Source organism: Megalops cyprinoides, chromosome 13, assembly GCF_013368585.1.
Source record: "Megalops cyprinoides isolate fMegCyp1 chromosome 13, fMegCyp1.pri, whole genome shotgun sequence".
NCBI lineage: Eukaryota > Metazoa > Chordata > Actinopteri > Elopiformes > Megalopidae > Megalops > Megalops cyprinoides.
Window position 1 is genome coordinate 10,689,728 of NC_050595.1, and position 24,547 is coordinate 10,714,274.

General features: G+C 45.2%; 1 protein-coding gene across 1 annotated transcript in view; it reads right to left on the bottom strand.

The window, feature by feature from the left end:
• Positions 1–23,933, bottom strand: part of LOC118787888 (USP6 N-terminal-like protein) — a 37,295-nt gene extending 13,362 nt beyond the window's left edge. The window contains exons 1-6 of the mRNA XM_036543636.1: positions 23,742–23,933; positions 6,094–6,167; positions 2,032–2,117; positions 1,631–1,670; positions 911–991; positions 201–308 (exon numbers count right to left, since the gene is read on the bottom strand). Coding sequence (XP_036399529.1) covers positions 201–308; positions 911–991; positions 1,631–1,670; positions 2,032–2,117; positions 6,094–6,159 — 381 coding nt within the window. The 5' untranslated portion in view covers positions 6,160–6,167; positions 23,742–23,933. The remainder of the gene's footprint in view (positions 1–200; positions 309–910; positions 992–1,630; positions 1,671–2,031; positions 2,118–6,093; positions 6,168–23,741) is intronic.
• Positions 23,934–24,547: the final 614 nt, after the last annotated feature.

Sequence of the window (24,547 nt, forward strand, 5' to 3'; positions counted from 1 at the left end):
GCCCACTGGGGGCAGTGACACTGTCCCCTCATCCCTGTGAGGTGTCATGTGGCAGAAGCACTTAAGAGTACCCCTTCCCATCCTCCCAGCCCCCAGTCTGCCCTGGGCTGTGGGGTGCAGCTGTATTAGGAGGGGGCAGGGGTGGCTGTAATATAACTGTCCTTTCACAGTGGACAGCTGTCACCGATGTGTCTTTGTACCTCATACTTCCCAGCGTTGTCGTTCTTAACCTTCTCCACATCCAGCAGCAGGGACCAGGCCTGGCCTCTCAGCTGCAGGGGGATCCCTTTATAAACCCTCCGCAGCATCTGGGGGAAAGAGAGAGAGAGAGGTAGAAGGAAAGAGAGAGGGAAAGAAACAGAGAAGGAGAGAACGAGGGAGACGCATAGATAGTGAGTGAGCAGGTCAGAGAATCGGAGAGAGATAGGGTAAGCGAGAAAGAGAGAAGGAGGCTGAGACAGAGGGCAGCTTCCTCCTTTCGTGTCCTAAGTACCACTTGATCAGGGACAATTACTTCCCTAACTCTGTACAGATGGCTCAGATTCAACATCTATGGGATTCAGGAAAAACCCTACTTTCTGTTCCAACGAAACTGAACAAAACGCACATAAAACACTAAACTAATAATCAAACAGAACAAAAGAAAATGTGAGTTGTTGGTATGAACTAAAAGGGAAAGGAGTAAAAAGGAGTTTAGCATTGAGTTTACAAGGAATTTTTTTGGCAGCCCAGAAGACTGGTGAGGAAGGGCAATTCTCAGAAAGGTAACTTGATACCATTCCATAACAGGAAGTCTCCGTAATTTATGGAATACAGTCTAAGGAGTATGAAGTCGAGGAAAATAAAATGTATGAAACTGCCTGGCTGAGCATGAATGGACTCGTGAAAACGGACACTGTGCGGCTCCTACCCTCTCACTGTTCTTGTACTTGTCCCACTTCTTCACCATCTTCAGCCATTTCTCCACCCTTTCAATCTCCTGCTGTTTTTGCTGTGGAGGAGAGAGGAATGGTTCCCTAATTCTGTTGTGACAGAGTAGCACGATGGGGGGGGGAGCCCATGTTCCTGGGGGCCTGCAAGGTCGGCTGGTTTTCACTCTGCCTCAGCACTAGACAGATTAACTCAAATCGCTAGTTGGACAGAGAGTCACTGCAATTGGTGGCCAGCAGCTGCTTGGATTAGCAGGTGTGGCGACTCTGTCCTTCATTAAAGAGTTAGAAGAGTGACACAGCAGACACTGCGGCTCACCAGCAATAATGGTTCCCCAGTCCTGCGGTACAGCAGTAACTTTACAAGGTAAATACAGAGAAGCGCCATATGTCACAGCCACCTGGGTGACATCAGAAGGCAACAACCAATGGCGTAAAATTGTTAGGCGCTCAATTATTACCTCACAAATGAGAGTGACAGAAGCACAGAGACATACACTGAGGAGTGCATGAGGAAGCAAGCGTGTGCGTGTGTTGTATGTGTGTGATGAGTGTGTCATGCCGTCATGTGCGCCATGTCTGTCCTGCAGAGTACTGCATCTCTGTAATGTATCCCATGCTTTAGGGAGGCTGGAGGAGTCACAGTATGCTTAGTGCATGAGTGTGGGGTGTGTTCACGCCCCTTCACTGTCCCCACTCACCTTCTCCTCCAGCGCGCTCGGGACCGGCAGCTCCTCTTCACTGTGGGGAGAAATGAAACTGAGTGGGTTTTTGGGAATGCCAAAGCTACTCTGAGCTCTGAGGGCTCTGCTGGTCTTCCAGCTTTTTTTTCCATCAGATGCTTTCCTAGGTAAGCCTTCACAATGTGGATGTGCCATAAAGACAATCAGCTGATCAGTCAAATCGCTTGGAGACATACAGTGTTTTGTTAGTGTGCCTTTGTTCAACCCTCCCCCTTCAACCACACCCCCCCTTCTCCCTCACCAAACCCCACCCTCAACCTTTCCAGTAACTACACCACCCAATCCAGACATGGCAAAACGCCAGCAGAAAATCTCCTTGCTATCACGAACAGAGCAGCAGATAGCTGTAGGCGACTTACTGCAGGAAGCCGAAACGGTCCGTGACCTTGTAGATACTGTAGTCAGCATCCTCCCAGGGGTCAATGTGTACGCCCTCCTGTCTGCCCTGAAACCGTGACAATGGTGTTGAAATAAAAAAAGAAAGAATAAAACAGAAGCAAAATTTCAACCCATAAAACAATCTATTAACCCAGAGTTTGCAAGCACTTCCAAATGTTAAACTAACAACATTCCAAAACCCACAGTGGTGCTATGCAGTTTGTATCGTGTGGTTTATTCCACAACATCATGATTCTGTCAATGCACATGTTTTTTTTCTTTTTGGCTTTGCAATGATATATCATTAATACGGCCCATCTGAATGATTGAATGCTTTTACTGCTCAAGCTCTTAATTTGCATGAATAATGGGCACCTTCCAAATATACCGGGCGATGCCTCAGTTAAGCAGTTGTGTCCGAGACATTATGGCTCCAGCACACAGTTTCAGAAATCCCCTTAAAAAAAAATTTAAAATTAAAAAATTTAAAAAAGAGATCTGTGGATCTGTGTGCTCTTAGTGCAGTGCATACAATACATTCTACAGGACTCTCAGCAGAAGGCACCCTTACAGTGAACACCTTATGCCACAGGAACTGAAAAAGCAGACAGCCGCATAACCTGAAAATCCCTCATCCTTTTATTTCTTCACTTTGGCTTTTGGGGGGCACCAGAGGCATTTGTCTGAAAATAGTTTAGAATACAATTATCTTGTAAAATATCAATTTAAAACTGCCTGGAAAAAAGCACTATAAGCACTCTAAACTCTGCCCCGAGAAAAGCATTTATTTTGATGCACCAGACACACATCAAGTCAACAGCCTTATAAGGCATATTTATAACTGGCTGGTACATCCAGCTAAATGTTTTCCCAGGATGTTCTTTTCTTGAGGAACCACACTCTATGCCATTATTTTTAACTTCCTGGCATAAGAACCTCTTTTCCAAATAATCAAAATGATGAAATGAGAAGTGATATGATATTGATCATTACTCACTGCATGACTCAACAAACCCCCACATTATATCCAAGGTACAGTATCTATCTATATCTCCTAGGAGGGAAAATGGTTTTGTGTGATTAAATGCTGTGCACTTTGGCTGAACTCCCCTTTGCATATCTGTGTGTGTTTTCAAAACAGAGGCTTCGGGGCCTAGAGTCCCATGCATTCTCTGTCCACACTGGGACCGCCCCTGACTCCACCCCCACTGCTGTAGTTCCCGCCCCCAAAATTCAGGGGATGACAACAACAGGACAATACAGCCAAAAACTGCTGTCATCTGACCAAACCTTGCCTTGGCGTTGTTGTGTTTTTTTTAAACAGATCGGGGGATGGCCGAGGGCCCTGGAATTCATGGCCGCTCTTGTTAATCAATGTTCTATTTATGTTTCCTCTGACTGACCCCTGCCAGCTCATTCTGGTGGGTTCACAGACAAGCCAGACACAAAGCGGGACTGCTTTTCCACTACGAATGACGTTAATGCCTAGCGAGCATGCTACAAGTCTGGGAAATCATAAGCGAGTGATCCTGACACACGTTACAACTGGGCCACAGGAATCATGCTGTGGGTCACCACCTCAGGACTCAACAACGATTTCCAAGCAACAGGGTGTCTCCCATTGCTCAGCAATGCCGCCCTATAAGGTCATAAAGCGCTTATCAAAACTCCACAACACACCAACTATTGCTATCAAGCTGCCGGGCTATCCATTTCCATGTATTGTGTTTCCATTGCTTGTCATGACAGGTTCCTACAGCTAAGAGAAATAAAGTCCTATGATGTCACCACAGCACAACAAATTCCTCATCTTCTGCATCTGTCCAGTATGTACATGCAGCTTGGCATTCACACCTTTTACAACCTGTATGTATTATGTAACATTTTTCCCACTGCTTCTTCCTGTGGTTCTGCACGAAAAAGCTGACTGACAACAGCTGTTTCCTGTTGCCAAATTACCTTGTTCAGTTGTTATTTTTCATTGGCTGGTGGCAGTCCCTCATGGCTGGTGAAACCCGACGCTAAACAAGAATTTCAAGCCTACCAGATATCTATTCCTGGCTCGCAAGGCATTCGAAACAGTAATAATTGTCGCTCGTGGACACATAAGGCCCCTGTACTGTAAGGTGTATGTGCTGAACTTCACAAATAACTAGGGCAATCTAATATGCCCATACTCACGGAGCTATAATGCTCTGGACTAAAACAGTATAGTGTGTTTAAGGACTTAAGGCCATTTCCATTCTTTTGTGGAGTAGGCAAGCTGTGAAATGCCCTCTTTAGAAGCACAAGGATGAGACTTCTGTGTGAACCGGTTACGAGATCAACCTGAAAAAACCAACACCGGCGGCTCTGTGGTTCTGCCAGTGAAATGCATTTCCCAGAGTGTGCCTCAATGAAAAGAATGACCAAAACCCTGCCTGACTGGCTCACCGACAGACAGCAGGGAACGGGTATTGCCACAGGCCACTGCATGACACAGTAATTTAATTGAATCGTTTCCCTGAGTGAAGCCGACACAGATTGGTAAAAACACAAGAAAAAAAAAAGTCTTGGGGGGGAGGGCAATTAAAGCACTGCCAAGTGTATCTCACCGAAACAGGCTAAAAATATCCAGGTTTCAGAAGACTGAGGAGGGAGATAATTGCTCTTATGAGACGGAAATGAGAAAGAGGAAACGGTGAACGCTTCATAGTGGGGGGAGACTACCTTTTGTGCATAACCACTCTGCGCCTTCCAGATGCCACTTAGAAGTGTCACTGCATACAGTATAGTGACAGAAACAATCGAGAGGGAGCTCTGAAAAAAAGGATTCGCTAAAAATGCGAGCAAAACCACTACATTTCCTACACTACATAACCTACACTACCGGTGAGGATGGTGCAAAAAGCGCGCAGAGCCCTGATCTGAGATCAGATCGCCTGTCGCACATTAGGGGGTTAGACTCATTTATAAGTGCTAATCCCTGCGGCACTGTGACAAGTCACGTGACTGGGCCGAATCTGTCACCACGCCTGCGCACCTCAGCGTGTGTGCTGGCTGCCGGGTTAGAGACAGCCATTCAGAGAGGTGACGCTGTACTAATTACGGCTCCCAACGGCGGGGTGCAGGGGGGAGAGGTCTGCAGGCCGAGGCAGTGTCCACACCGCAGCCATCAGCGTCATACTGCCATCGACAGCCAATCGCGCATGTGCAGCATGCAAGCGCACAGCATGCGACCACACTGTCTATCTACTGCATCGCAGACTGATGTGACACTGACTAAATTGTCTGCAGAGACCCACTGTGTCCACCACACACCACCTTGCACATCGCATGTCTGTAGATCACTGGCATTTTATGCTGGTACACTGTCACTGTGTGCAAATTAAGACTGACTTCTAGCATTGCTGCATACAGCACAGCGACAGACTGACTCTATTAAATGAGTTTTAAGTACTGAATCTGTAATATCATAGGTTGCTGGCTTCACTGCCAGGTAGGGAACCCACCTGGGAATCGAATCAGCAACCTTTGGCGATACACTAACAAGCACACATCGAAAAATGGTGGTTATGACACATCCACTGGCAGTGATAGAACTATCCAAATGTGTTCATGGTCTTTATGTGGATGCAATTCACTGGCATTGAGGTCTAACTTCAAAGTGGAGTTTCAGAGTCTGACTCTGATATCATACATTCAACTGAAAAAAAATTAAAGCCTACTCTGTGACCCTCATGCCCTTCCTAAAACCACAAAGAGAATGCGATCACTCATCCTCCAAAAACACAGAAAATGTGATCTCCAGAGTGTTTTAAACAGGCAGACCCTTGATGCACCAAGCTTAAAATTTGAAGGGCTGTGGTTTAATAATAGTGGGTTACTGCTATACATGCCATTTTCCCAATGCACGTCCGTGTAATAACTTATACCGTGGGTACGTGGATTTCCCGTTTAGTTATTTAAACACTGGGAACCTTTGTCCTCTCAGCAACCACTCGCCCCCCCCCTCCCCCAATCTACATTAAACCAGCATTTGCTCTAGATTGTGAACCACTGACCTTGTCATATTTTGAGATGATGTCAGCACGCTCTTCTGCTATCAACGTCTCGATGTCCTTCTTCATGTCAATATCTGAGAGGAGAAAAGCGCAAAGACAAAACAGGATTAACTCCAGTTCAGTTACTATGCCACTTCCGTAGCGACCTAGCAGCCAATCACAGAGAGCACACCATACGCATTCTCGTTTCCTAAATCCCTTAAAGTTGGTCTTACCTGTGGCTATGGCTCTCCCAGTTACATTGACCCTCTGAAGCAGAAGTGAGGACCATGGCGTCGCTGCCAAGGATGCTGAGACCTTATGAGTCAATTATATTGTCTCCATTGTGCGCATTTAGGCGGAGAACACAGTGCACTCCTGAGCTGATGATTGCCATCACTTTATGCCACTTGCACCCTTTGACAAGCAGGCCATGCAGCTTGCAAATGGGACACGCCCACACAGACTGGCAAGCCGTGCAGCTAGCCAATGGGGCGTGCCCACTCAAATTCACAGCTAGTTAGTCAGAGCAGCCTGAAAAGCGCACCGGTGCCAAGAACTCAGTCACAAACGGGGGGGAGAACGCTCTGAGACTCCCAAGCATTCTGATCTCGCGACCTGGAATGGAATCGCTTTCACTCTGCAGTGTGTCTTTCACTATTAGACACCGTTAACCACTGCGACCCAGAGCGGGTTTTATAGGTTTCAGAGAGGAACACTGTGTCCGGTTTCTTGTGATTGCGCCCCGCTGTGTCATTGCACCACAAACAAAATGTAACAGGACGTAAACAGGAACAGGCCTGTGAACAAAGAGCTGGTCAAACAAAAGTGCCTTAACTCATCATCATTAACCCTACAGAAAGACTGTGACTTAACATCAACTGGTGCTAATCCGGTACTAAGTAGCTCCATGTATTTACAAGGCTACCTCACATCTCCTTTGCACCACTAAGTATGTACGTTACATGTCACAGTCTGTCTTTAATAACCCTAACCTTGTGCAGGGTCACAGTGTGCGTTATCCCTAATGTAATAACCCTAATTTTTAACGAGGTCACACACTGCCTTTAAGTTCAATGCTACTTTAGTAACTCTTTGTGTCACAATTGGCCTTCCTTCTGTTAGACTGTGTTGTTTCTGCTTCCAAGGACCAACTGGAGAGAGACCTTGGGTGCCTTACTATGCTCCGCTGGGGTGATTCCTTAGGGTTTAGTACAGGGTGGTCACAGAGGCTGCACTCAGACAGACAGATCATGGACCACCACCCCTGAACAAATGCTATCAAAAACTTCCACCACTGGGAGGTCTCCTCTGAGCCACAGAAATGAATGCTGCACAAACTATTCCGATGTATGCAAATGTTGCACAGAGAGGATGTAAGCCTCATCTGTCTAACCACCATTGGGCTATTTTAACAACTGTGGTTAAGATATGCTGTTCGGCCAGCCAAAGGTGTCGTCGATAGAAGCACACTTTGTTGCACAATCTTTTTAAACTCTGAACCTGGAGTTTGGAGCCTAGTCTTATTGCGACCCATCTCTAACAACAATTCCATGATTGCACATTTCCTAAAAGTACTAAAAAGGTGAATTGGAACTTGTATATATGGGACTATTTAACACTTTGTAACACTTTATGTGACTCTTACCGCATAAATTACCTTCAAAACCATACTACACTTTTGTTTCTTATATCAGACAAACCTCTCTCTCTTATGCCAGTATGTCCCACATACTCATAGTTGAGCTTAATATGCAAGACCGGTACTCTCCTTGAGTTGCATGGCAAACTCTGGGTCATTCTGGATGAAGAGTAGGCCTATCAGCTGCAGTCGTACCACACTGCTAAACTTCATCACCTGCTGGTGTGGACCTTCACTGTTGTTCTTCCTGAAGAAGGATCTGTAACCTGCTATTGCCGTCTAGATGGACACAGCTTGACAAAAAACACTTTGGCAGACACTGAACCAGTGAGTAGTGTCATTGCACTCTAAGATTCGCGACTGACATCATCCTACTTTCGCAACCTCGTCCGCACCTCATCATGACCCAAATATAGGGTTGGGATCCGTGACTTGTGCACCACAGGGAAAATGCAGACACAGCTACCAGAGGAATGAAACATCTTTCGTCAGCTCTGATATGCTAGTCTAGTTCAACACATTCTGGTAGTACTTCAGTACAGACCAGTCTTTACATTTGCCCAACCTGTTTGTCTGCCTGCAGGCCCTGACACTGACACTCCAAATGCACATGCCACGCTGCATTACACAAACATTAAACAGTGGACATATGCTCCTATATGAATGGCACATACTTAAAAATGACGCATGTAAAAGATTCAGATTTCTGTAATCAAGATAAAATCAGATGCCGTATACTTTAATTTGTAAAATAAAAACTATAATTAAGATTGGGACAGATTAAAAATGAGAATACAGCAAATCAGAGGAGAGGAGATAAACTGCCAGAACACCCATCTGCTTATCATTACAGCTATTCAGACAGCAGATGGATGGTGTCACTGTGAATCACTGAGAGGGTTGTGAGTGAGGACTTTTGATTAAGGGAATATACTCTTCATAAACGCTTCCACCCTCCCGTGAAGCTTGGATGTGTGTTTGAAGCTGCGGCTGACGCTGACTTGTGGTCACCCCATCACGGGCCGCGCTGCGGGAGTCTTCCCGCTCTGCTGTGCTTTGATGGGGGGAGGAGACAGCAGCTGACCTTGGGGGGGGAGGGGGGGGGGGACCGCTAGTGTGGCGCCACCTTTTATGTGAAGAAAAAGCCTCCGGGGAATGAAGGGCAGGGAGAAGCTGGGGGCTTCCATCTAACTTCAGCTGCCAGCGCCCTGCCCACAGTCTCCTCTCACCCCCAGCCCCGCCCCCTCCCCCAGCTCCTCACACATCTGCCATACAGACAGAAACAGCCTGGCACCCCTGCCATTCACAGTCGCCATGACGACACGCTACGGAACGGCGCTCAGGTGGCGCTGCGACACTGCTTCCTCTTTTGCTGTGGCTCCCATTTCAGTGAGAGTGAGCATATCGCAAAGGCCTGTGCAGCCCCACGCCAAACTTTACTGGCTTCTCTTTATTCAATATTCAATTTTTACAATAAAATTGTGTTATGGCTCTTTACAGTCAGCGTTTTCCAGGGGGGCATCACCTATCATTGGGACTTAACATTTTTATCTTCCAGGGGGAGATAAAAAATTAAGTCCCAATGACAGGTGATCACAGTTGAATTCCTGGAATATAGCTGCTAAAAAATGCTAACACACTAAACTGAAACACGTCATATAAAGATAAACCTCTCCAAATGTAAGGAAGAAAAAGACAGCCAATGCATTTAAAATGAAAAAGGAGTCTCTTCGAGCATAGCTTGTTTATTTGTGGGTACAATGCATCACATCACAGCTGGGGGAATTGCTTAGGGAGGCAGGCTCATGGAAGAATTAACGATCAGTTAGAAACACAGGACAAAATAAGCATGACCCCTGACATAGCAGTGCTGGGTAAATACGTACTACTCAACACTGCAGAGAATTATGGGTAAATATGTGACCCTTCCACTGTTAGGAACAGCGCGTTGCAATTTCGCAGGGCCGTGTTGAATCCTCAAGGCTTTCCAGGAATGTCCCCGCGCAAAGCCCGCGGGGGCGGGGCCGGGGCCGGCTCCGCCACAACGGCCTGGGATCCGCTGCCGCTGATGCGCTGTCACACGCATGACACTGTCCCACTTCTGCGGTACCGTCAAGTGTTGGCAGGCAGAACAGCCGCCCCCAGTTCACCAGCTCACTGCTGGACGTGTGCATGTCCTCTGCTGTGTTCCCACTCACTCCCGTTCGCACAGACATACAAAGACGGTCTAAAATGGAGCCTGTCTGTATTTCTTTCGTCATCTTTTCCTGTCTTCCTGTGAGGCTGTGGGATTTTTTTTTAATGGCTGTGCTAGACGTGTCAGACTAGCACAAGACGAACAGACTGTCTAGGAAACACGGAAGGAACACCTTGATATTGCTCTCCTGTGTTTTCCTGGAAACTGCTCATTGGTGGCATGGTCCTGAAGATCTTTACAGAACTAAGTTCAAGCTGGGGAGGAAGGACATTCTGCTACATCAGATGAAACCATTCATGTTATTTTTGAATGGAATAAAAAAATGCACAGTAACAACCCAACCTAAGCTTGTCAGGCTGTCATTTTTACTTACGACAAATACAAAAAAGGGAAAATTCTCCATTTCTCAAAGAACACCAAATATTGGAGAAAAGGTGAACAGAAGTATGCTAGCTGACAGATTACTATTTAAATTTCCTTATTTTAAATAGTTTTAACTTTTAACTATTAAATTTCAAGTACCAATTAAGACCTTTCCGCATGTGGTTTAGAAGTCTGATTGGCTGTTTGTCATTATCAAACCCAGAACATTAATAGAATCATTAACAGACCCAGAACATGTCCTCTAAGGAGAAGACTCACTTTACCGCAACTAGATTTGGGCTGCTGATAATTATTAACTAAATGCATAACAACTGAATACTAAATAGTTAAATTCAGCATGAGAAACTATACATAATTAAAATAACTCTGTGTTCAGGGAAAAAAAGGAAACTACAGCCATTTGTAAAGCATCAAGTTTTACCATCAACTTTTACCATAAAATTTTGGGCCAGCTAACTGGCAGCAAAAGGTTACATCATGCTTCCACGTCCACGGTGTATCATTTGACTAAGCGTAGAATCAGACAGGTCTAAATATAGGGGTGAGCTGACAGGTCATAAGCATTCTTCTCTTTTGACTGTTAGTCACAGAGATAGCGAAGCCTTCCTCTTTCATCTCTCTCCCAGGCAGCTATACGTGGCCCCTTTGACACAGTCAGAAAGTCTCCCTTCAGATGGGTCAATTAAGGAGCTAAAATTTGAATTAATGAGAATAGCTCTCTGAGTAACAGACTATTAATGAAGGATGGAGAGAGAATGGGGTACAGGGGTGGGACAAAGGTGAAAGGTGAAAGGCAAAAAAGAATCAGGTAGAGAGGCCCAAGCTTTCACTGCACCATCACACATGAGCATATTACATTGCATTACATTCATTTAGCAGACACTCCTATCCAGAGCGACTTCCAGCACAAAAGAATAAAAGTGAATCCATTCAAGCTGAATGAGCAACAGTGTCAGACCAGGCTAACAACACTCCCAAACAAGTCAGTGTGTGCATAACACTATTTAAGCCCTACCTCAACTTAACTTGTGCAACCTGACTAGACAAAGGAAGCTAAATATGCTACCATACATCGCAGACACTAGATCACAGAATCCAAAACACATTGTGATACTACACATAAAACAGACAGCAAGTAATACAAGTAGCAGGTGTTAGGGGTGGGGACTGAGGTGGGACCAAGATGCAGAAGAGGTGGTCTTCAGTCTGCGTCAGAAGATGGCTAGTGATTCTGCTGTCCTGACACCTGTTGGAAGTTCATTCCAGCACTGAGGGACCAGTATATACAGGGACAGTGTCTGAGAGGAGCGACTCCATCGGGATGGGACAGTCATTTGCCCTGCCGTGACAGCATCATTCCCACCCTGTCTGATGAGCATGAGATTTACACTCTATTTACCTCCTGAGACGGATGGCAGAGTGGTGACCCTCAAACAGGAAGGAACGCTCAGGCTGCTTCCTGTAGGTGTCCCGAAGGAGGAACGCCCGGACAGGAAGCTGAGGCATCAGGGAAACGTCATGAGTGCACACTATCTGTGCATTTCTGAAAAACGCCATGAACACAGGCTGAAACTGCCCACCAGCTACATAAACACACCCACACATGACAATTATATGCGCTGAGCACCACAGCCGAGATCTGTGACAACCGTGCTTTCTGCCGGATAAATCAAGTTTTCTGGCTTCTGGCTCTTTAATTAATTTAACTATACCAATCATTCAAAGAGCAAATGCAAATGCTTACATGTAAAGAAAACAAACTTCCTACAAACTCCGCATCAAGCAACATTACAAATCCACACGTACGCCAATAACCCAATCCTTGGGTTAATGAAAAGTGATTATTTGGGATTTGGAGCATTGCTGTTTTACAAGGCAGTATTTTGGATCAGTCTGCGTGAATTTAACAAATATGTAGCCAGAATGGGGCTCTGAAATGAGCTTGAGTCATTCCGCCCAGCACTGACCTGACCTCAAGCCAGGCCACACGCCTCTCCTGTCACGGTGGGCACAGATGCCCACCGCCACCCTGCGAGGCCGAGGACATCTGACGGTGGGCGGAGCGCTAGCATGTTGTTTCCTTGTGTTGGTCAGTCTGTTTACAACTCGAATAACAAAAATAAGACAAACACCACAGCCATCCGTCCATGACAAAGGTCAAACACAGGAGGCCAAACTTCCTGCTCCCGACCCCCCGGCAGGATGTGAAGCCGGTCGCAGCCAGCAGCTCGGCCACGGCTGATGCAATCACGCCCTTCTTGGAGACGTTAATGAGAGTCACCAGGAAGCATGTCGGGGGGGAGGTGGTGCGGGCTTCTTGATTGATGACAGATGACAGCTCCAATACCAGGGACGTGACGTGTCTCCGATTGGCACGGAGAAACGCAGGCGGGGGTTTTTCCCTCTTCTGCTTCGGCTGCAGTAAGCGGAGCTGCATCCTTGCAGTGCTGCGGTCACATATGGAAGCCATCTTGCTTCTCAAACCCAGTCCTCCAGCGGCGGCTATCCCCGAGGCAGACAATGCAAATGGGAAACGGAGCGAGGGAAAGGCCTGTTTACAGGACTATCTCGGGTCCGCGTACACAGAACCCATAAGTATTAACGCTCGGAACTTAAATACTGAACTGTACATTTAAACACACAGTTATGAACACAATACAGTTCACATGTAATCATGTGGATAAAATGACATTTTGTACACTGTACTGTGGTGTGGCACTGCATTTGGTACTGAAGGGGATTTCTTTGAATACATGTTAAAGAGGCTGGCTATAACGTTTCTGCTTGGAGCTGTATGCCACAATCAGTCTTATTGTATGAGCTGTGTACAAAGAGAACTGTGCAACACTGAAAATAGAGTATGAGAGAAACTATATATATGGCAGGATTCAAAACAATAAAAACACATAATGCAAACACTACCACCAGGGATATGATACCTGTGACACAAACAGCAGGCCTCGTGAGTGTGAAATTACAACCAACAAATGAGGGTAATTAAATGTTTAAATATTTTTCTCGCTGAATGCCAAATTACTTTACAAGATAGCTACCTAGCTAGCTACAGAAATCCTATGTGTGAGGAGCAACACTGCTAGCCAGAATGTTATCTGAAATTGGTTGAGTTGGAATGTATTGCAATATCATGATTTATGATTTGAAGACTCTTGTTGAAACATGTTGCTAATTATTTTGGGTCACGAGCATCAATAATTTCCCAAAATTGGGCTCTAACAAAAAAGACATTTGAAAACCACTGGTTTTAGAAATACTAATCTGACTGGCTTGTGATGTGGCAATGATATCTGAACTAACTCCAACCATGAAAACACTACTGACAAAAAAATGCACAAAAACAGATGCTGAGCAAGAGAAAAAAAAAAGCAGGCCAAACCAACCCAACAGTGTCTACATTCCCTCTGTAGACCGAATAACCCCCAGCTCTCCTGACAGACAGCGTGTCTTCAGGGAAAACTCCCTGCGCTTGCTGCTCTCCAGACACTGACAGAGATGGAGGTAACGCTGCCGATGCACAGCGCTTTGAGCTGCTTGAGGTTTTACCATGAGCCACTGAGTGTATCCAGCGTTGGCTGCTTTTTCCAAATCACCGACCTGCTTCTGGTAAAACGCGGAGTGGCTCAAACTGTTATGAACCGGGGCTTCCACCTCCATCCCCGCACCGCTCTCTTCTGCATCTGATCGGACAACTCATCTCAAGTCAGAGGACAGGAAGCTCCCATGGCAACAAGAACTAAAAATACCACCGTCCATCTGTCCCCTCTGAACACGCGTGTTTGTGGACGATTGGACGATTCTTTGCAGATTTGGTAGGCAGAGTGTTCGTTGTTTGTCTGATTCATTTGCATGCCTGCTCAAGGCTTCCAGGTTCATATTCCTATTTCATTAGTCATCGCTTTGCTCACGGCTTGTTTTTCCCCTGCAGCGCATGGTTTGTTATTAGCCTACTGTGTCATCAAACATACTTTGTGTTCTTCCAGCGAAAAGCAGAGTGCTGCCTAGACAGAAGGCCTCTGATTCTCTACAAGCACTGACAAGATCTCAGTTCAACAGAACTGAACAGAACATGAAACAGGTACAGCCGGGGAAATCGTTCACGTTCTTCTTAAATTTAAAACCGCGAAACAAACAAACGCTGTGGAAAAGCTGAGAATGCAGACTGTCGGGGATCGTTCAGGATCCCTGGTTCAGCAGAACCGAACAGCGTGCATTCTCTTTCGGATCACGCCGATCTCCTGCGGCGGTGCGAAGCACGCAGGTGCCACCTGTGGCCCACAAAGGTCTATCAAACGGCTGCGCTCCCTTCACGCATGGTCGCCATGACACCCACCCGGCCAGCTCGGGGCTCGGAGGGGGGGCGAGCGCGGCGCGTGAGAGCGTGTGCCTCAGCTGCCGGCAAATGCGCGCTTTCTCAAAAAAAAGGGGGGGGGGGTGTTTAGGGGAACAGCAAGCCGCGTTCTGAGGAAGCGAGAGAGGTGGTTTCCCAGTTTCCTGCGGCGGTGTGTCATGGGAGGCAGAGCGACCTCACTGGGGCAGTACTTGCTCATCAGGGCACCACCATAACGCTATTTCAATGGTTTCCCAGTCATAAAAGATCTTTTGTTGGTCTGGCTTCAGACACTGCCTGTTGTAATTCACCAGCTACTGTTGTTAACCACAAATTTCACTGCAGCAGATCAGCACAAATGATGTATTACTACATAAAAAAGCAGGAAGATCCAAGAAATAGACTGGTGATGAGCAGAGAGACTGCAGTTTTATTTTACTACCCATGAGGGATAATCTGTTTCTAAAACAGCACTGGAAGCTCACACAAGCCCCACGTGGCCACTGTAATGGACAATTCAATTAAAAGGCAAGGCTCTGTGATCCTGCTTTAATGTTATTTACCACTCATCGAACCGCTGGAAAGGGTAAAAGCCAGCCATGCACGGCCCTCGAATGCATTATGCAAACAAGGGTATTTGATTGGCCAACATGCACATTCTGTATAGGTGCAGCTTAAAAAACAACCAATTATTTATGCAGCTGAAGCATCTTCTCTTGGGACAATGTGATTCATGGCTTACTGGTACTGCACATCCTAACGGTTCAACATATTGACATGCGGCTTGCTTCTAAAGGCCTAACAACATATCAATGCAGTCACTGTTTTCTTGCAGGAATGTATCTTAATAGCAAGGCCAAATGGTGTCCCCTTAAACTATTATTAGCTAAAAAGCCAGAGCCAAGGGCTCTGTAGGTTATTTGCCTTTATGTGAATGCAAGGGTTGTGTGTATTTGTCTGTGTCCATGCCTCTGTGTGTGTATGTATCCGATGTAAAATTGTGTTACAGACAAGAATAACACAACTCCATGCCAAAATAACTAATGTGTTTAGCTGTAGCTAACAGCTGTACATTACACAGCATGAAACATATTTCAGGAGACGACCTTTTAAATGTACCAAAGGTCAAACGGTCGTGGTGCAAAATTAATGAGCAAGTACAGCTGTATAAGCATTCAATTGTACAGATACAAGTAACGCACCATTTTTGAGAAAATGGAAGCTGACACTTGGCAATGCTTCCCTTAACACTGAGCCAAAAGCAGAATGTCCAAAACTCTTGGTTTGCCAGTACACACATTAATGCAGCAGCCAGCAACTCTCCTGCACTAAGGCATTAAGTTTATTTACCCAACGACTGCAAAGGGGATTTCTTTTGCCCTCTCTCTGTTGGGCAAATATTTATTAAAAATCCCCAAAAGGATCAATGTAGCATAAACGGTAAAAACAGTGTATATATACACATCTGAAAATACTGCTGCATTGAATAACCCTGCATAATTATTCAAATGCATGTGCCTGGTGCCGGAGATTGAGGTGCTAATGGATGCAGGAACAACGACTAACAATGAACAATGGAAAACCATGACAGCATGAGGTTATCGGCCTATCGGCCTCAAAATGCTTCAAATGCGCCTGACATCCTGCTTTGGAAAGAAAACCTGAGGGAGATAAATTTCCCCTGTGTGGGAATGTTGATAAAGTCAGTCAGTCTTTCACCAGTGTTTTGCCAGAGGTCCAGTAAAGGTACTACAGAATGCTGGGAGGTTACTGAGTGTGACAACAAGACATACATACACACACACACACACGCTTTAGAGCAGCAGACCTGAGGGGGAAATGGTGCAGTGGTAAGTCCAACCGCCCTGCCGAGCACGCAGGCTACTGTTTTCAACAATCACATTACATAAGCCGGCTAGTGCTAACTCTAACGCACAAAAAAAACAAAAAAACACAAGTTATGAGTGCACAAGAGCAAACCCCCTACTGTCTGTGGCCTTTCAAACCTGAAGCACTGCAGAGCCGTCAATGTGGAAGCAGAAACAAAAGAAATCATGTACAGAAACGACAAACAAGCGACAGAGTCTTCCATGCCCTCTACTCCAACGTGTGACTTTCGCCGAGTTCAGAGAGCACAGTCACATTCCACTGGAGTCAGTGGTGTCTTCCACTCCACCCAAGCTGTCGCCTAGCTACTCCCCCCCTCCCCCTCCATGCATGATCTACCCACCTCAGCACAATTTCTGTACTGTCACAAACAGTGGTTTGGGAGACGTCTTAGTCTGAGCTGCTCCCACGATTGCGAATTCGGTAATTAAACACAGTTAATTTATTTATTAATATTAACACAGCATGTCAAGGTTATAAATATCTGCTATTAATTAATGTGAGGCCTACTTTAAGTTTGGGTCAGTTTGGATTTTTCCTGCTTTGATTTAAAATTCTGAAACATTAGTGTGCCCAACAGTAAGCAGACATTACAAATTATGCGGGTTTGTGGCTTATAGCTTTTCGGAGAGATTTTTTGCTCCATTTTTAGTTCAATTTTCCATGGCTGCCGTGTCTGTGTCCATGTTTAACAGTCAAACACAGATGTAAAAGCATGACCTGTGGGTTTGCATCTAGGAGAGCGGGACATAAATAGCACCGTCCCATGGGCGCTGCGCTGTGACTGTTCACTTCCTCGTTTGTTTCGCGAGCTCCAGTCTGAAATATGCTGAAATATGTTCCAAAAAATGCGGAGATGTGGGACCCTACCCAGGCCTGAGAACCGCTGACCACTGCACTGCCACAGAATTCTGGAGTTCTCCCCGAGTAACAACGGCTGAGCTGTGACCAGCCACTTTCTCAGGGAAGCACCACCTTTTTGGGGAAGAAAAATTGCCAAGGAAGATCTCTCAGGTTTCATAGGAACTAGAAGACAAAGCGCCACAATCTGATCAGTGCTTTGTACCAGCGTTGCTGAACTGTGTTGTATCCTGTAACCATACATTTCAGTCAATATTTTGTCACAGCTAGCAATATATTATAATTTGCCATTTTTTGCACTAAATAACCCACACACAAATTTGCAAACAAATAACGCTACTCTGTCCTCACAAGATTTCATCATGGGTGGACCTGAGCACAACAGTAATAAGGCCAGTGGGAAGTTCACTCTAAATACGTCTTCAACTTCGCATGTGACATTAACCCATCAATCACATCATTCACGCAGGGCTGGACTCATCCTAACACATTAGTATTGGAGGTAATAATAGTGCCCACATGGACACATGGTGATTAAGAAAGCGTAACTAGTATCCATGGGGTGACATGAACTTTGGCACAATATGCTTGTTAAGCGCAGCTCTACCATTCCCGGTGGGAGGATCCGATCAATACTGTATTTGATTTTGGACGCACTCATGTCTGTGACACTTTTTTACATATGCAAAAAGGAAAAAAAAAGGTGTAACTGAACAGCTGTCTCCATGCAAGAATATCGCACAGGACATTCACAGATTATGTAGAGTGGACCGTTTACCATTTACCAGCAGTGACTCTAACATTAAAAATAATTACTATAAAAAATGAAACTCAGACAAAAATGCAGAGTGCACACAGCTTTCTCCTTGATGGGCACTAATAGGATGGTGCTGTTTACTTATTGTTACTTGTAATGCTTGTATTTGGTGATTTGTGACACCCTCCTTCCTGCGCACACAATGGTGATTTGTAAGACCCCCCTTTCTTCCTGCACACAATGAACGTGGGCAAATCGCCTGGAAAAATCACTCACTCTGACAAAAAGTCAGTTAATAGTTGCTCTCCCAAGTAGAATAATATCAGTGTGCCTGTCAGACATGCTATTAGTTTGCACACAAAGGATGCAATTGACTCCTGTGAATGCCTGAACACCATCAATTAAGGAACACCAACGAAGAGCGCAAGGGCGAGCTTGTTCATTTAAGATTCAGCACAGCACGGCCCTAGCTATATGGTGATAAAGGTACAGTAGTGAACAGCCCCATGTACTCAAAGGAAACCGCACACATTAATACACAACACACTGAATATTACTCATAATGGGCCCATTCTTTCAGATGCCGGATATTTATAACGTGTGTGGGTATCTTTGCACTCGTGTGAATTCACACACTGGAACTCCTTTTTTAGACTGTGCTTTTGTAATTGGCAGAAACAAGAAGATTGCCTTTGTATGAAGCCACATGCACACATACAGTTCTCCTGAAAAACCGAGGGGAAATTTTTACATGCGCCAATATTTTAAATAAGTGCAGTGAATAGCCTCACAGTGAATAATGTTGTATCAGTGTGTGCTTAAAGCTCATCTCTGTTCTCCTCTGTCTGTGTGTATATGGGGAAACCCCTGGCTTCTCCCAGGCTGCTATTGCCAGCATCATAAAATCACAGAATGGGTTAAGGCCCATTGGTTCTCACAGCATGGGTCAGAACTCATTTATAGCTGCTAATCTCGCTGGATTCAGATGAGGATTAGAAATACATGCAAATCAATACATGAAAATAATGTCACAACATAACAAAAATGAATATGTACCATCCCATTCCACCCGACTGGAGAATCCTGAGGAAAAGTCTGGTCACTCTCTGTTGTACAGCGTTTCCCGTAGTCCCTGCAGAAGCAGCTTAATGCAGACAAATGGCACTGACCTGCAGCCCATACGGAGCTGCCCACGAGATCAACCTGAAATCTCAGATTCAGCCACGCTCTTTTCCGAAATGCCAGACTAGGCACGCTGATAGGCCTCAACAGGTGATTTGCATTGCTGTCTGCAACAGCAGTGTCCTCCTCACTCCCGGCCACAGCTGTGCTATGCGCCAACACCACACCAAAGCACTGGGGGGCTACTGTCCCGATTAGAATGATTCACCGCCAAATGCTGAATCACCTCCTCACAAACAAAGACCCACAAAGAGAACAACACGCCTTGCAGAGCACGCACTCGCAACCGTTTCATTGGCTGCCATTGTTGGACTGCACAGCTAGGAATGTACCAGGGGACACCTGGACTATTTACAAGAGGAAGGAATGGCAAAAAAAAACTCTCAGCTATACGGGAAGCCACTGCAACTTAAATGGGAAATGCATGCTTTACATTTCTCACATAAATACAGACAGCCAGCATGGCAGCTTTAACGCCATGTGGCCAGCGCACACCCTGCACACATAACAGAAATGCCACTGACTGTTTTAAACACTGAACCCCTCTCAGCTCTGCATGAGCACTGCATTATTGGGAAACCGCTGTTGAGACTTACTCTCCAGCCACCAGGTGTGAAAGAAAGCCGATTCACTGCTGTAAACCTGTTTCTCATAAACTGCTAATGCAGACAGCCCTGTGTCAAAAAAAAATGAACCAATCTCCTCTTAAAAAGCCTGTGGAGTCACATCATTCATGACCAGGTTTAACCTTGTTCAGTGTTGGCGCTGCGCTCTCGTGTGTGTGCCATCCAGCTTTTGAGCTTTCAGAGAGCAATGAACATATAAGAAAGACAGGAACATTATCTCTACGTTTATGTCACTGGGGGAGAGGAGTGTGAGTGCAAAGAGGTGCTATGGACAAGAGCCGTCATCAAAGACTGTAGGCATTTCACATCTCACTAGCAGATGTCAGAAACACCTCACAATGATCACTGATGCCAGAAATCCAGTCAACTGCCTTTTTAATAAAACAAACTGAATAAATATGTAGAGCTGCAATGGATGAATGAATGAAGGAACGAACGATTAACTGCTGGTATGTGTGGAATCTCTTTCCTCTGGAGGAAGAAAGGACCGCCAGGAATCCCACAGAAGGCATCCAAAAATGACCTTGGCCCCTGATCGGAATGCCTCCACCCCATTTCTCACTAACACTGAGTCATGCAACCAACAGACTCGAAGCACCATAGTGCTTTCAAATTCATGGGGGGGATTCCATCCAAGATTCCTGAGACACCTGAAAGCCCAGGCTTATTAAGACTCACATTTGTGTCAACAAACAGTGGTAATGTTACCGCTATTAAGAATCTAATGGTCACAGGCATAAAGTACAGGACAGGACAGAGGGTACCACTGCAAAGCTATACTGACTGCAATGCAACAGACTGTTGTGTACTGAACATAAAGCATACAGGCCATCATCTGGCAAACTGTGACACGATAATCTTTCTCTGACTTATCTTTCTGTCATGACCATAAGCATTCTAAAAGTATTCTAAACAAATCCATCAGGTGAAGGTGGAAACAGGTGAGCTGCTGGCTGGCTGGCTCACATGCAGGTGTTCGAAATGAAACCATGCCACTTCACTTCAGCAGTAAGTTAAAGGTAGAGCGAGGCAGGATGTGGTCTCCAGCCTATGGCCTTCACCTCGCCGAGAGGATAATCACACATAGCAGCATCCGCCCAGTTTCATTTCTCAAACAAGGACCAAATGCACTGTGGTTATAATGGGCCTGGGCCTCAATAGCACCAATAGCAATACCCCCCAGTGCAGGAGATGCATCTGGACCACAGGTATTCTGAATGGCAAAGCTGAATGAAGCATCCGCCACAGCTGCAACTCGGTGCCATTCAGCCGCGGCGTCACCCTGGAGCAACAGAGCACTGAATCACGCTCAACTTATCCGACACAATGCTGCAGCACGTCGCTTTTCTGGGAGGCCACAGTCTGCGGCTAAGAGCGGTCCTTCCTTTGCTTAGTCCGGGGCAGAGGCTCGCTCCCATCCAGACGCGCCCTTTCACACGAACAAAGCCTTTCTGTGACGTACTGCATGAAAACGGTGTGACATTCCCTCCGAGTAAACCGTAGAAATACCTTTGGAAACTCAACCCAGACTCAGCAAACAAGTGCTTGATATTTTCCATGTTCCACAGAAAAATATCAGAGAAGAAACATTCTGGGGAAAAACATAAGGGCTGACAAATACAAAAGGCCTGAAAAACCACAATTTACAATGCCCAACTGATCCTAAATGGAAGCTCTGGCCTTATTTCACAGTTATGCTTTAAGGTGCTTTCAGTTAACTATGCAGAGGGACTTCATATGACATACGGGGCTGTCAGTGGCCTACTTCCACTGAAGGAACATCTGTGCTGTGAAAAAGCAAGACGGCTGCTCATCAGTGTTTAATTCAGGGTACTCTCCATCTGCCCCGCTGAAGCAGAAGCCTGCACTAGGGTCAATTAATCTTGTCCAAATCTCTCAGACACACAGTCGGATGCACGCCTTGTTCCACAGACAGAGGTGTGAAAATAACGCGGGAATCCCAAAACACACGGCAGCGTCAGTTAGAGACTCAGTGACATCAAATTCAAGTCAGGATGCTCACAACAGTTCCTTTGCAGGATGTCAACCTCATACATGAGATCGCATGTAAACACAAATGACAGTGCCTGGTTTAAACACTGTTTCACTGCATACCTCACACAACCAGACGCAGCAGCTGACTGTCAACCCAATCCTTCCTGTCCTTCTCTGCTGCTCTGGTTCTCAAAGACATTGACCTTTAATTGTTTTGTACCCAGGCACTTCAACAAATACACAACAAGCAATACAATGTATATTTTGTTCCTTTTTACATTATATATACTGTATGAAAATGAAAGAGCTAGTTGATTTTAAATAAATAAAATAAATAACCAAAAGCTCCATAAACAAAGTTTTTACAGTATGTGAACAACATTAATCGGCAGAGTCTTTTTATGCAAACATTTTGCACTTACTAAATTAAGCCACTTTGCCAAAGCAAGACCAGTAAAATACTATTTCACTTCTGGGACAGTGTTCTGACAAGTTTACCATCGTAAACCATGCTGCCGTTGGATACGGGTACTCGGGATACATGTCGTTATATAGCTAGCAAAAATGTTTCTAATGATAAACTTTGAGGTAACTTAGTAGAGTAAGTCTTCAGCCTTCGCTGAAAAAAAAAAAAAACTCGTTGAAAATATTCCTAACAGTCAAGTGCTATGAGCCCTGCCTTAGCCTCGATCGGCATGACGACGATTTGGCAGCTGGCTAAGTATAGAGCCCAGTTGTACTGTCGCTAGCTGGCTATTTCTGCCCCAGATGTGATAACCGTGCGTATTATTACTACTCCAAACATCACTGAGCAACCTTAGCGAAACAAATGATGTTACCTTTCTTTAACGGTCAAAAACGCACTAGGAGAAAATACAGTCCCTTCTGTAAGAGTACACGCGTTCGGCCAAAAACATTTATTTATGCCAATACTAGCGTGAGACAGATAGGCAGTAGATAGCTAGTCTATAGCGATCAAGCTTGGAGATATCAAAATATCGAATAATAATTCCACAAACAGCCAAGAGCTCGTTTTAAAATCACTACTGTTAAGCTAAAATCCACAGCACTTTCTTTTAAAAAAAAAAAAAAAACAGCAACGTAGTTCGTTGCCGATTGCTCAAATCTCAGCGAACATTTGCATTACTAAAGCATAAGGTCGAATATGCTAAGTACAGATGGCTCTAAAGCAAAGTGGGGGAAAATGGCTAATATCGCTAGCAAGCACAGCTACGCAACTAGCAACCTAAAGTGATGTAGCTATATTCATGGATACATAAATAAAAGTAGCTAGATACTGTGTTTGCTTTGTATATGTGGCCCATACTCAGCTAACGAGTTAGCTGACGTACAAGCTAGCTAAAAGCGGTTTTGTTTCAGCATAAGATAACGTTAGGTACTGAGCAGTCTACCAAAATAGCAGGCTAATGCATCGGTATTGTAGACTACTAGCTAGGCATCTTTGTCTAACTCTTGAAGGTACCGGATAGCTAGCCAGCTAACGTAGGGTACAGCCCCCATATAGCTCATCACCCGTAAAGAAAACTTGATACTTCTAAAAATCATCTTAAGAGTCTGACTGACAATTAAGCAGCTGCCAAACGACCTGAAAACCAATGCACGCCTCGACAAAGATGATCCGAACGACCCCCGCGGAAAATCATAGCTAGCTACCGTTACCTAGCTAACCTAGCCTGTTTCTAACGTGTGCTATAGCCTGCTAACTACATATCATTTAGCTCCAAACGAACAACAAGCGAAACTACCAAATAAAAAAATACCGTTATGATTACCTTTCTGCGCTGTCCAGGCAGTAAAAAGGATCTTCTCTTTTCATTCTTTCTTTGCTCATTCAGATGGATCCAGGGAGCTATCACCTAGTCTGGAAACACTGTCCTGCTATGACAATGAGAAGCCCCAGAGCCAGACACGAACGCAGTGCCACCCAGACACGCTCCCAGCAGCAGCTGTTTGAGATGCTGCAACATCAGTAGCCAGCTAACGTTAGCTTGCTATTTGTAACAGAGCAGGCGCACACGGGATTGTAGTTAGTTACAGAGAGAACGTGACAGTATCCAGCTACGATCACTAGAGGGTTTGTATTTATTACCAACAATGGAGGGGAGGCATTATTTATATTTTCGGATCTTGACGTATGTCTACGAACTTGAGTATGTGTCAAAATGGAAACTCGCACGAATTTAAAGTACTCTTTGCAGAAGAGAGCGCGAGTGATTTTTGCGTGTCATTTTAACAAGCAGCCTGGTGAACTACGTCAGACCTTTAGAAACATATTTGGGAAATTTTATATTACAGTTTTGATGTCCGCTCCCAGGTTGTCTCAGTGAGTGATCATGACCTCGTATAAGATTTTACAACACTGACCACCCAGCAGGTTAATAACATGATTATTTGGCATACTACAGAGAGCAGCTAACAGCATTTACAGGAAAATGTATTTTGTGGCATCCTCTTCGGGGAAAATGTGCACACACATCATTTCTAGTTTAACTATAATGAGACAAGCATTGATTTTGAGTAAGCGAGACTGTGATGGGGGTATTTCCGCTGCCCATACGTATGGATGTTTTTTCTTTAC